This window comes from Henckelia pumila, chromosome 4 (genome assembly GCF_033568475.1).
Source record: "Henckelia pumila isolate YLH828 chromosome 4, ASM3356847v2, whole genome shotgun sequence".
Taxonomy (NCBI): Eukaryota; Viridiplantae; Streptophyta; class Magnoliopsida; order Lamiales; family Gesneriaceae; genus Henckelia; species Henckelia pumila.
Window position 1 is genome coordinate 209,655,900 of NC_133123.1, and position 14,460 is coordinate 209,670,359.

General features: G+C 35.4%; 1 protein-coding gene and 1 long non-coding RNA gene across 2 annotated transcripts; one reads left to right on the plus strand and one right to left on the minus strand.

Annotated features, from left to right (window-relative positions):
• Positions 1–7,969: 7,969 nt before the first annotated feature.
• On the minus strand, positions 7,970–10,380 carry LOC140864711 (strychnine-11-hydroxylase-like). Its single transcript, XM_073269036.1, has 2 exons — positions 9,381–10,380; positions 7,970–8,743 (listed from the first exon to the last, which is right to left on the minus strand). The coding sequence occupies exons 1-2, from the start codon at positions 10,248–10,250 to the stop codon at positions 8,123–8,125; spliced, it is 1,491 nt and encodes a 496-aa protein (XP_073125137.1). The 5' UTR covers positions 10,251–10,380; the 3' UTR covers positions 7,970–8,122.
• A 1,484-nt stretch (positions 10,381–11,864) lies between these two features.
• LOC140894456 (uncharacterized) lies at positions 11,865–13,162 on the plus strand. Its single transcript, XR_012153831.1, has 2 exons — positions 11,865–12,089; positions 12,941–13,162. It is a non-coding gene; the product is annotated as an uncharacterized lncRNA (long non-coding RNA).
• Positions 13,163–14,460: the final 1,298 nt, after the last annotated feature.

Genomic DNA, 14,460 nt, shown 5'->3' on the forward strand with positions numbered 1-14,460 from the left:
CTTCTTTTTTCTTTTCTTTTCTCTAAAATCTTTTGATTTCCATTTTTCCTACAAATAAAACCCGGAGAGTGAAATTCACATGAATGCAATAAAACACATAAACACACACAAAATAATATGAATGCACACAAAATAGACATAAAAATATCACAAAATAATGCATACAAAATGCACTTATCAACACCCTCATACTTAAATCTTGCTCGCACTCGAGCAAGACAAACAATGCAACAAACAACAAAATAGGAACAGTTCATGGTATGTGTGTTGGAAAACGCGGCGATCAGATCAATTAGGATTGATACCCGGTGCAGCGGAAGTTTAAAATTTTTATATGGAACGATTCCATAATGGGTATCAACCTTACGATTAAATTGTGTGTGTAAAAATTAAATAACGATTATAAAATTTTTACCTCAATCTCGAATCGAGATTATTGGACACCAACAGATTGCTCTGCTCTTGTTGTATATCCCTGGAACTGATGGACGAACTGTTCTTCAATCAGGTCCATGAACGGATATTTAATCCCTCTGATATATTGCACTAGAAAATCTATCAGAAGTTTCTACGAAGAGAATTAACGAATTTGATCCGTTAAACCAGACTGTAATTCAAAATTCACAGGCTGGATTTTTACCGAGTAGAGAGGGAAGGGGGCGGCCACTATTGATAGAAAATACTTAGGTTTTCGAAAATTGTGACCTGTTGTGTGTAATTTCTGTACTGCAATAACTTATTTATAATGTAGGCCACTAACAGCTTAGGGCCCATTAGTCATAAGTTCAAGCCCGACAAGCAAAGCCCGCATGTTCAGAAATTAATATAAAATTCATCGTGACTCCGATTGATAAACCGATTTCACCAATGTGCACAGAAACCATTTCTGCACCTTTTAAAGTCAAGATAAATTTTTTTGAATCCGAATTCAGTGATTTCCAAAAATGGCCATCCCTATGTCATTTTAGGTGTGCCAGCCTCAGAGAAGTTCTATTTTCAACTAAAAAACAAGAATTCTCTCAACCATTCATAATACACCTTCGATTTAGCGTGAACGTGTGTGTGTATGCAATGTTATTCCAACTATATGCAACTTAGAAAGAATCCGTTTTAAAACTGCTTAGCAACCTAATAACACATCAGTGAAAGAGTCACTCGCATGCATCAATTCTTCCCAATTACTTCTAGCAAAACACATCTCCCTTGAGATTATTTTTACGCACCGCCGGATTTTGCACCCGACATTTTTATGCCCCAATAATTACCCGCAAACTTAGCTATAAATATGATAGGATTCGAATTTCAATCCCCTCGTCTATAGCCTGGATGGAGCGCCAATCCCATTTAACCCGCAAACTTAGCTTCTACCAAGGCGATTAGGATTGCAATCCCTTGTTAGAAACCTAGATAGAATTTTTATTAAATTTCAAAAACCAAATTATTTATTTTTAAGAAAAGCAACCCCATTTAATCCGCAAACTTAGCCAAAGACAAGGTAATTAGGATTTCAATTCCTTGTTCATGACCCGGATGGAGTTGAATTTTTCCAAAACATTTATCAATTTCAAATTTTTCAAAAATTTTGGTTCACCCAAGATCATAAGTGCAATTTTTAGAAGATCATTAGAATTCAGAGGATACACTTGAGATCACTAAACACCTAGTGTCGTGCAATGGTCAAACAAACACGAACATCATCAATTTTATCGCTACACTTCACTGGTCTAACATGAGTGCTTAAAAAAATTCAAGGTTCAACATACGGTTTCTCATGTCAAGTCAAGAGCAAAAACAAAAAATTTTCCACAAAAATCATAAGTTAATATTATCATTGGCTCTCATTCATCATCCTACTCAACACACATGCAAACAACGACAAAACTGACACGAACTATATGCAAACAACTAAAACATAACAGATGCAACATAAACATGACAAACACCGAAATAAACCAGTATACCTCCTACTTATCCAAAGCATTGCCTTCAATGCTTCAGAACAATGAACAAAATACAAAACGAACAAATGCAATGACAAAAATAAACACAATGAAAATAAATCAACACTCCCCTGGTCTATGAATTCATCCGCTTTCTTATTGGCAGTAACAGCTGGGATGGTAGCAGCAGACTGGGTATATCAGCCAGGCATGGCAAACTGGCATGAGAAATAAAGAGCAAGGAAAAGAACACTGGGTTGCCTCCCAGTCAGAGCTAAATTTATAGTCTATAGCCCGACTATATTCCCCTCTTTAGTGGCCAAATTGAAGGTGGCTCCTCCACTGTCATGGATGAAGATAATCAATTCTACCACTGCTTGCTTCACTTCTATAGAGATTTTTCATGGGACCGATTTCTTGGGAGAGATGATCCTGCTGACATTCCCAAACATCATGAATCACATCAATACAATTCATATCAGAGCAAGAGTTTTAATTTTGGCTATCGCTAGCCGACTTCAGCATATTAAACACGACTTGCTCATCATTCATCCTTAAAACTAACTCCCCCTTTTCAACATCAGTTAAGGCCCTACTAGTAGCAAGAAACGGATGACCTAAAATCATAAGAACCTCATAATCCTCATCCATATCAAGAACGACAAAATCAACAGGGAAAATTAGTTTATCCACTTTAACTAATACATTCTCTACTATCCCTCTAGGATGTTTGACAGAGCGATATGCAAGCTTAAGAGAGATGGTAGTCGGTTCAATCACCTCCATACTCAATTTCTTAGCAAGTGAATAAGGCATCAAATTGATACTTGCCCCTAAGTCACACAATGCATTATCAATAGAAAATTGACCAATATTGCACGGTATAGAGAAACTCCCTGGATCTTGAAATTTTTGTGGAAGCCTATTCTGGATCACCGTTGAGCACTTATAATTCATTGTGACTTGCGCCAGATCGTTCAGCTTCTTTTTATTCTGTAGTATGTCCTTCAGAAATCTGGCATAATTTTGCATCTGAGGTAAAACATCTGCAAAAGGTATGTTGATATGCAGTTCTTGAAAATTTCAAGAAACTTTTTAAACTGATAATCAAATAATAATTGCTTAGCTCTTTGAGGAAAAGTTAAAGTAGACATATCAACATCAGCATTAACATTCGAATCTAGTTTCTTACCTTTATTACCTATAGGCGATGGTGGTGCGGGTCTGCGCTTGTCCTCTTTTTTCCCATCTCCGTCGACTCATCTTGGGTTTCTCAGATTTTGATCTAGTCACAACCGTGATAGCATTCACATCCTTAGGATTTGTTTCAGTGTTTCTTGGCAGTGAACCAGGTGCTCTAATCAAAATTTGGGTTGCTATTTGGGCCATTTGAGTTTCCAACTTTTTCAATATAGCTTCTTGTTTCTGCAGTCTTGCCTCAGTTCCCGCAACATACTTCATCATTATATCCTCAAAGCTCGGCTTCTGCACCTCTTGCTTAGGTTGGTTCTGCCAATTCTGATTATAGATGTTGTTGTATGAGTTGTACGACTGCCTTCCTTGATTTCCTGCAAAATTAGCCGCCTCCACCTCAAACAACTGTTGTTCCTCTGGCTTATGTACCTGTATTTGATTAACTGGCACTAATTTTATAAGTGTCATCTGGTGTGTCAGAGCGTCAATCTTTGCATTCATGGCCATTAAAGCATCAACTTCAAGAACTCCAGCCTTTTTTTCTTTCTTCACATCTGGCCATCCTATATTACTCTTTGACATATTACAAATTATTTCCCAAGCCTTTGTCGGTGTCTTCCTGAATAAACTTCCACTGGTTGCAGCATCCAATATAGAACGCACTGATGGATCGGCTCCATTATAGATGTCTGCGTCTGCTGGCTCTGAGTGAGATTATGCTGAGGACACATCCTCAACATCTTCTTAAATCTGGTCCATGCTGCATGTAAGGACTCTCCCTCCTTTTTCCTATAAGAAATAATGTCAGAAAATAACTTCACCATCATCGTAGGAGGAAATTACTTGTTCAAAAAAATTTGAGCAAGCTTAGTCCAGGTAGTGATATAACCGGTAGGCAGATTATCTAGACACTGAAGTGCATCTCCCTGTAGATAAAATTGGAATAACCACAGTCTCACTGCATCTGAGGTTACCCCATTGAACTAAAACGTGTCGCAGATAAACAAGAATCTCTCCAGATGAGGGTAAGGATCCTCCTGAGAAGTGCCCCCAAACCGCGCTTGATGCTGGATCATCTGAATAATAGAAGATTTTAGCTCAAAGTTGTTCGCCTTAACAGTAGGACGAACTATGCCAGATCCATATCCTTTAACTGGCGGACGAATTAAATCCAAAACAGTACGATTGTCCGCCATATCTTCCTCGGTCTTTGATTCAAGTTATAAATTAATAGCTCTTCTAGCTTTTCGAATTCTGCTCAGTGTGTTCTCGATCTCCAAATAAAATGGTAGAAGATCTTTGGCGCATCTATTGCTATGCATGCAAAAGCAGAAAGTTCCTGAAAATCAAAGACAAAGCAAAAGTTCATAATTTAAAAACCAAAAAGAAAAATAAAAGTCTAGTCTCAAGTGAAACAAAAATTCTGATATCACTAACAGTCCCTGGAAACGGCGCCAAAAAGTTGACCGCCAAAATCGGTGTGATATAAATCTATTGGCAAGCGTACCAGGTGAAGTAATAGATAGTGGGCAAAGGTCCAGATGTCGAACTCACATGGACTGTATATGTATGATTACTAAAATATGATTATTCCTTCTTAATCTAGACTAACCAATAAAAGTGATGAAATTTCAGATTTTTAACTAAGAAATTAAATTGCAAATAAAGTTCAATTAAAAACGCAGCAGGAATTTTGGATTAAATTCAAATATGAGAAAAGCACGATCAAGGATACACGTAGGTACCAGACAAATCATTTAACATGTAGCCGATTCAGGACTCAGATTTAATCTTAAGTTACGGTGAATTCTCTTAACTTATTCAAAGGTCTATTTCTATAACAATCAAACCTATTCAAATATTGACGGATTAATTTTTCGTAATTCTAATCAAATTAAAATGAATGAATAACTATGAGAATTCAGTTTGCACCTAAAACCGCACACTGAAACCGAATACTAATTCTAGTCGGTTTTACCATGTGTTAATTATTAGAGTGATCAAAATCAATTCCTCCTCTGTCGACTTAGAACCGATTAACATGCAAGCAAACAATTGATCAAGCTATTCACAAGAAAAATATGAATCTAAAAATCAATAAAATCAAATCAAATATAAAAAATCCCAAATGAACATCCAATTTTTTTACATGAATTTATTCGGCCCAATCACGTGGCCTTGATTGAAAAGAAAAAAACTACTCAAGGTCTAACATAATTCACAATCAAAGTTTTTAATCATGAACTAAAAATAAAAAGAAGAAAGAAAGATAAATCTTTTCTCTCAAGCCTTTAGCCGCCTCTCTGTGTTGTGCACCTTCTAGAACCCTTCAATCTGCTCTCTTTTCCCCTATTTATATTTTCTAAAAGCCCGTGAAATAAAGCCCGCAAAATAAGAGTTTTAAATTTCGAAATTTCTATTTTTTCTCAGACTCGCGATCGCTCGCTCGAGCGCACAAACATGCGCTCGAGCGATCAAATTTCTGTCTCGATTCCTTTCTCCGCCCATATTTCTCGCTCGAACGCGTAAAGATGCGCTCGAGCGAGAACTTCTCTGCCTTGTTAATTCTTTTCCGCACATCAACCTAGAGCAACTCATCTTTTTTGCGTGATAGCGCTATACATCAGTGCAATAGCACTTTTCCCTTGCGCAATAACGCTATTCCTTAGCACGATAGAACTTCTTCTAGGGCTCTTTGTTAGAGCGATAGCGCTAGATTAGAGCTGTTGGATAGAGCTCTTCGTTAGAGCTATTCGTTAGCAGCTCTGCTTCTTTCTTTTCTCTTTAGAGCTTCAAACTCTTTATCTTTCTTTTATTTTCTCTAAACTCTTTTGATTTTCATTTTTTCAATAAATAAAAACCGGAGAGTGAAATGCACATGAATGCAATAAAACACATAAACACACACAAAACAATATGAATGCACACAAAATGGACATAAAAATATCACGAAATAATGCATACAAAATGCACTTATCCGCCCTCGACAAAAGGATTTCGGAACTACTCTCGGTTTCAAAAATGGACGACCGACGTGAAGCTAGCGGTGGTCAAAGGAGGCAGAATAGGTGAAGAAAAGAAAAGAAAGAAAAAAAAAAGGAGAGAGTCGGCCGATAGAAAGCGGAAAAGGAGGAAAATAAATGTGTTAGCTTATTTATAAATTGACTAACTAGCCACGGTTTATCAAATCCGTGGCTATTTAGCCACGATTTTAAAATTCGTGGCTAAATGGCCATGGTTTTTTTAAAACCGGCCGTACACGGTTGTTAATAAATGCAAGTGGCTAGATGCATGTGCTAGATGCAACCAATTTAATAATAAAGCATTAAATGATACTTTCTAACTTGTCTTCTTTTTCTTGATGTTTGTCTGCCAGCCACCTTATTTTACAACAAATAAAACATGCTAATCAAATTTAAATGCATGAAAAACTATGAGAATTCAGTTTGCACCTAAAACTGCACACTGAAATTGAATACTATTTCTAGTCGGTTTTACCATGTGTTAATTATTAGAGTTATCAAAATCAATTCCTCCTCTGTTGATTTAGAACCGATTAACATGCAAGCAAACAGTTGATCAGACTATTCGCAAGATAAATATAAATATAAAAATCAATAAAATCAAATCAAATATGAAAAATTCCAAATAAACATCCAAGTTTTCTCTATGTTGTGCACCTTCTGGAACCCTTCAATCTGCTCTCTTTTTCCCTATTCATATTTCCTAAAAAGCCCATGAAATAAATCCCGCAAAATAAGAGTTTTAAATTTCAAAATTTCTATTTTTTCTCAGACTCGCGATCGCTCGCTCGAGCGCACAAACATGCGCTCGAGCGAGAAAATTTTTGTCTCGATTCCTTTTTCCGCCCGCATTTCTCGCTCGAGCGCGTAAAGATGCGCTCGAGCGAGAACTTCCCTGCCTCCTTAATTATTTTCCGCACATCAACCTAGCGCATCTCATCTTAATTTCTTGCATGATAGCGCTATACATCAGCGCAATAGCGCTTTTCCCTTGCGCAATAGCGCTATAATGTAGCGATATTCCTTAGCGCGATAACGCTTCTTCTAAGGATCTTCGTTAGAGCGATAGCGCTAGATCAGAGCTACTGGATAGAGCTATTCGTTAGAGCTATTCGTTAGCAGCTCTGCTTCTTTCTTTTCTCTTTAGCGCTTCAAACTCTTCTTTTTTCTTTTATTTTCTCTAAACTCTTTTGTTTTCCATTCTTCCTACAAATAAAATCCGGAGAGTGAAATGCACATGAATGCAATAAAACATATAAACACACACAAAACAATATAAATGCACACAAAATAGACATAAAAATATCACGAAATATTGCATAAAAAATGAACTTATCAGCCCTCGACAAAAGGATTTCGGAACTACTCTCGGTTTCGAAAATGGACGGCCGACGCGGAGCTAGCGGTGGTCAAAGGCGGTAGAAAAGGTGAAGAAAAGAAAAGAAAGAAAAAAATGTTTTAGCTTATTTATAAATTGACTAACTAGCCACGGTTTATAAAATAGCCACGGCTTTAAAAACCGTGGCTAGTTTATAACGATGATTTTAAAAATTGTGGCTAAATAGGCATGATTTTTTTAAAACCGTGCATGAATTTTAATAAATGCACGTGGCTAGATGCATGTGCTAGATGCAATCAATTCAATAATAAAGCATTAAATAATACTTTCTAACTTGTATTCTTTTCCTCAATGTTTGTCTGCCAGCCACCTTACTTTACAACAAATAAAACGTGCTAAACAAACTTAATCAAATGCCTGTCAATTTTGACAATTCAACATGCATGCATACAAATTAATATTATTTTACAGCACCTACTATGATAACTTTCGATTGCTTGAAATCCCAAATTCACTCTTTAAAAAAAAAACACTTAATTCTGAAAGAAACTATATAAGTACTCAAACCACGAAATGAAGTTTTACAAGTGAATAGAGGTAGATCATACTTATAATAATATATAATTTTATAAAGCAGGTGGAGCTGGTGAAGCTATTAAACAAAGTGGGATTTTTTTATGCATGGTGACCCCCAGTGACTCCTCCATATCAAGATCCTGTGCAGACATATCCTGTGGAAGATCCCAATTGAAGAAATATAGAAGATTTGCAAGTGCAAGCTCCACAAGCGAGAGGGCGAAATTAATTCCTGGGCAACCCCTTCTCCCAGATCCAAATGGTAACAATTCAAAGTGTTGTCCTCTAAAATCGATATCGCTGTCGAGAAATCTCTCAGGACAAAATTGTTCAGGGTTTTTCCAGTACCTTGGATCGGTTCCAATGGCGCTAGCATTAAACATGACTCTCGTCTTGGCCGGGATTTCATATTTATTAGCTATGGTGCACTTCTCTATGGTTTCTCGAGGGACCAATAAGGGTGCCGGTGGATGAAGTCTAAACGATTCTTTTATCACTAGTTTTAGGTAAATGAGGTTTTGGAGATCATTCTCTTCTATTCTAGCTTTTCCTTTGAACATTTTTCTCACTTCTTGTTCAGCTCTTTCTTTAACTTTGGGATTTCTCACAAGTTCTGTCATTGTCCATTCAATTGTTGCTGATGAAGTGTCTATGCCAGCTGAAAATATGCCCTGCACCATGCAGCATGTAAACATTAAAATATATATATATATATATATATTTCATTTTTATCTTATGGTATCGTTACGTACAAATTCGATAAAAGAAATATTTAACATGCGGGTTTCCAAGTTGGTAAAGTAGGTGAACTTTTGGCCAGAGGTCAGAAGTTTGATTCCCCTTACTAACACCTTTTTGGACTAGCCTGTCACAGGCTTGCCTAGTGTGGTTTACTTGGCCAACGTGGTTTGCAGGCTATTGCGTTAGTCCAAGGGTTTACCCAGTATGCACCGAAGGTAGCGGCTGTGGGTTACCACGTCACAAAAAAAAAGGGAAAATAAGTTTTTAGTCCAATAACTTTAGGTTTTGGTCCATTAACTTTTTCGATGTGAGTTTTGGTACATTAACATTGCAATTTCATTGTTTTTGGTCAAACTGCATACGTGTCAGCTTCTGATTGGTCAACGTCATCATTTTGGATCAATCAAAAGTTGACACGTATGCAGTTGGACCAAAAAACAATGAAATTGCAAAGTTAGTGTACGAAACTCACATGGAAAAAATTAATAGACCAAAACCAAAACATGGACAAGTTAATGGACCAAAAAACTTATTTTCCAAAAAAATATATATATATATTTAACATACCACGAGAACACCCTTGATATGTTTATCATCCATGGCGATGGCTTTTTTGGGTTCCTTCTGAATTCTGAGCAATACATCAATAATATCTTCATGATCAGTACTTTTCACCCTTTTAGGGTCACGATGTTCCTCTATTGCCTTGTCCACGAACCAATCTAAATCCCGAAAAATCTTTTCTAACTTCCGGTCGACACCATTAAACTTGTTAAGCCAAGCCAACCATGGAAAATAATCCGCGACATTGAATCCAGCCTCGAAGAGCTCCACCTCCAGAAGAATTTCTTGAAACCCATGATGATCATCGGGGCTTCTACTTCCGAAAGCCACACGACAAACAACGTTGTTCAGAAGTGAGAACGACAACTGACTCACATTCACCACTTTCATCATCATCGCATTAATGTTTTCGATCATGCGACCCACCTCTTCTTCTCTTATTTGAACAAAAGATTGGATTCGTTTGACAGTAAGAAGCTCTAAAACTGCTATTTTCCTCATCTCTCTCCAATACTCGCCATACGGTGCGAAGGCGACTGTGGACAAATTGTAAGTCAGTTTCTTTGCTGCGTACAAGGAGGGTCTCCCTGAGAAAGCAAGATCGTGTTCTTTAAAGATTTCTCTCGCCATATCCGCAGACGATACCACTAACGTAGGCACGGATCCTAAGCGCAAGAACATGAGATCTCCATAGATTTTGGACAATTCTTTGAGGGATCGATGGGGTAACTTTCCAAGCTGATGAAGATTGCCAATTATTGGGAGTGGTTTTGGGCCATGTGGAAGAGTTTTCTTCTCCTTCATCAACAACAACCAGAATAAATTTGATGCCAAGAAACAGATGAAAAGTATGAAGAAAATTTCTCCACTCATTTTTTTGATCTACAATACAATGTGTCCGTGGTATATTTATTGTGGTAGGGCTGCATGCATGTATATATAGCTTACATTGGAAACCTATTTGTTTCCATTCAAAATCCGTCAAATTGAATTAGTTGCCTAAACATTTAATCTTTATTTACTAGGATTTCTATATATATAACATTTTCTATTTTTAACATTATTTCACCTTTATTTTCATGTTATTCTACAATGAAATAAAAAATGAAATAAATAAGGTCATGAAATAAAGAATATTTAACGAGGTTATATTATGTATCAAATCAGCCACTTTTGAGGTTTAACCGAAAAAGATCCTCTGTGGAGAGAGAAATAGCATTGGTGATGTTCACAAAAAATAACCTTGATTTACAATGCACAGTTTCATGTGTGTAATTAATTAAACATATTATTTTTTAATCTTGTGATATGAATTAAAGAAGCTATTTCAATACACAGTACCTTGTGTTGTTTCTCTCTCCTCCACAATAGAGGATCCGGATCCATATTTAAACTATTTGACCTTTATTTTCATGTTATTCTACAATGAAATTAAAAATGAAATAAATAAGGTCATGAAATAAAGAATATTTAACGAGGTTATATTATGTATCAAATCAGCCACTTTTGAGGTATATATTTAACCTATTTGATAAATGGTTGTTTAATATTTGGGAAGACGGCTTTACTTGTGGACAAAAAAGACTAATTGGACGGTCAAATTACAACACAAGTTCCGTATTAAAACTGTGCCGTTGTCAGGTCAAATTTTGATAATAGGAATCATTAGTTACACGTGTCATTTGAATATGTATTAATAAAATATTTTTATAAAAGTGGTTTTTAAAATTTTTATATTATAAAATATTTTTAAAGTTGTTTTAAGAATAAATATATGTTTGGACATTATTTTATAAAAAACATTAACATTTCAAAATAATATTCATATTTGTCTTTCATATTTTCATTCTAAAAATATTTAAAAGCACCTCTCAAGTGTTCTTTAAAAATTATACTTGTACAAGATTTTTAAAAAAATAATTTTCAAAACCATTTTTCAAAAATTTTATTCAAACACATACTTTAAATTTTTTCACTTATAAAATATTAAAAACATTTTTAAAGTAAATGTCCAAACAGAACTTGGGTTTTTAGCATCCTATTAAAATTTCTAAAATTAATTTGATAAGTTAGAGGGTGTTTGACAGAGCTTATAAGCTCTTGAACACATGTGTAACGCCCAGAAATTTAAGTTATTGATCGTACTTCATGAATTATTTATTTGAATTAAAAAGTTTAAAGTTTAAATATTTTAAATGTTATATTTTAATTGTTTTAATTTCTAAATTATAATTATTTATTTATTTTTATGCAAGATTTTAAGTGATGATCTCGAAATGGATTCTTGAAAGGAGATACCCAAACACGGCTCAAAGATTAAAATTTTTATTTGGGTAGTATAAAGATTTATTTTATATTTAGTATATATATATATTTTGTGTGTATATATATATATATATAAATATTAAGTGTGAGTGTATGGGAATATATATATATATTTAGTGGGGAATAGATAATGATGTGGTTGGTTAGTTAGGGAACATAGAATCAATGAAGAAAGGAAAAGGATAGAAGGGAGAGTGATTAGGGAGAGGGGAGAAAAAAAAAACGTGACAATAGAGAGAAGAAAGAAGGGAGAAAAGAAAGAAAAGAGGAGACGAGAAAAGAAGTCTCGGTAAATTATTTTTGTAAGGAAATCCATTTCACGATCGTTTTATATGTGCTCCGGGTATACTCTAGCCAAGAATCTTTCCATCTTCTTTGAGATTTAAGGCAAGTAAAATCCGTTTCTTGAAATATCGTTGAAGTTATAGTAGATTTAAAAAAAATTTCTCATGGTTTAAAGGCTATAGATATGAATCAAGGAGTTTTATGTATTACTATGATGAATTGTTGATCATGAAAGAAATTGGTTTCATGTGTGTGTGTGTGTGTGTGTTGTGTGTGTGTGCATACGTATGTTGGGTGTTTGTGTAAGTATGTAATATGTATGTGATAACTTTTAAAGGTGTGAGTGTGAGAATTTTGGGTGAGTATTTTATGAGTATATGTTTATGTATGTATTTTGATAGGTGTGAGCATTGAAGGATTTTTGAAATGATGAACAAGGAAATTTTCAGAAATATAGTTGTGTTGAAGGGAATGAAAATTTTTTAATGTTTTTATTGGCTTATGGTGAAGTTACGACTAATTATACGGAAGTGTGGATGTCGGCCTTCGGGTCGGTGTGCCCCTCCAAACATGGATTCTTATATTAGCTTGATCAAGAAACTATGAAAATGTTATGAAAAGGTAGGAGTTTCCAAACCACAAGTCGAAAGGTTATGAAGTTGAGGTTTGAGGTGTATGTATGTACATTTTTAGTTGAGTAAATGTTAAATTGTGTGCTTGTGTATTTTGTTAATTGTAGAGGATTTTGAAAGGTTTGAAATTATATGAAGATGTATTTTCTAAAGGAAAAGATTGAAGTTGTATGCTTGTGAATGTGATAATGTTTGTAGGAATGGAAGTTGAAGTTTTAAAAGATGATGTTTGTTAAAAGTTTTAAAGTTAAAGTATATATATCTTGTTATTTTCGGATGTGCTTGTTGGGCCTTTAGGATCATTACACTTTAATGATGCAGGTGACGATGAGGTTTGAGGTTTTGTCTAGCGAGGATGGTGATCGTGAGAAAGCGCCTATCCATGACCATGTAGTTTCCGCAATTTTAGTCTATGTTAAAATTTATTATGTTAAATTATGTTGAATTTTAGTGTTGTCAAACGAATATTAAGTCAAAGTTAAGGATTTTGGGTGTGTATTTTGATACAAATCTTTTGAATAAAGTTGTTTGTGATTGAGATTTTCCAAATTTTTGAAGTAGTGAAGTTAACCCTTGAAATGTGACATGTGTTGTGTTGTACCGGACTAGCACCATCAGTTATGATTTTGAGTATAAAGACTGATGTACTAATCCAAATGAGATGAGGCCAATTGTATTTGAAAGCTAGCCCATATATCTACAACTTTCATGTTTTAAGTTTTGTCAAAATCCTCTTAAAAGAATAGCCAAAAGCACCTCGAAGTGTGTCGGTTGATTTGTAATTTTCTGCACTGACACATTTTTGTAGAACAAACATAACTTTTAATTGCAAAATCCAATTAAGGTGAGGCCAATGACATTGGAAATCCAAAACAAAGAGCTACAACCTTCATGTTTATCATTTTTCTAATTCTGGTAGTAAACTAACGTTTAAAACAGAACAATCTGCACCAGCGCCCAGGGAAGCGCAGGGCCATCCGAGATCCTTGCGCTCGAGCGCACCACAATCTGCCCAAACATTTTTTTATGTATATTTGAAATACTAAAGTCAATTTTAGATCTTTTAAGCTATTTTAAAGATTTCCTATAAAAAAAAGTTTCAAGTTTTAAGTCTAGGGTCGTTAAAGTTGTTATCTGAGAATGGTCCCGGGGATAATCTCTAACTCGCACCACGCAGATCTTGTTCAGACTCACTGTAAAGTTTGTATGTTTATGGTTTATGATTTTTTATTGATGCTACGTTTGAAATATATATAAAGAGGTATTTATAAATGGTGTTTTATCATGTGATTCGGTCATATATTGGAATTTGAACTGTATGTCAACAGAGTATGGCAGGAGGAGGAAGGCCGCGTCAGAATAGAGGTGATGATAATCAGAATATGGGAGAACATGGTTTAGCAGGTATGACCCTACTTTTGCAGCAAATAGTGGGTCAGGCGACTTAAGCTAGAGGGCAACCAGCGGGTTTTGGTGTAAGGTCTGATGGGATTCAAGAGCGCTTTAGACGCAATGAAGCGAAGTGTTTACAGGTGAGACCGACCCAATGGAAGCCGAAGAATGGATCAAATAGTTGGAAGATATATTTGATTATATGCAGCTTGCAGACGAGGACAGAGTGAGGTGTGCATTTTTTATTCTAAGGGGTGATGCAAGGTTTTGGTGGGAAGGCGCCAAGTTAACAGTGAATCCGAATACACTGAAGTGAGAGGAATTTAAAAGAGTGTTCTTTGAGAAGTACTTCACTTTCGATGTACGTTCTCGATTGACCAAGGAGTTCTTTACTCTGAAATAGGGAGGATTATCTGTGGCAGAGTACGTAAAGAAGTTCGAAAGAGGTT

Bases quoted from the DNA above. Each gene is read 5' to 3' on its own strand.
- LOC140864711 (XM_073269036.1), bottom strand. From the start codon at position 10,250: ATGAGTGGAGAAATTTTCTTCATACTTTTCATCTGTTTCTTGGCATCA. The intron at 8,744-9,380 runs GTATGTTAAATA...TGCATGGTGCAG, and splicing joins ATATCAAGGGTGTTCTCGTG to GGCATATTTTCAGCTGGCAT.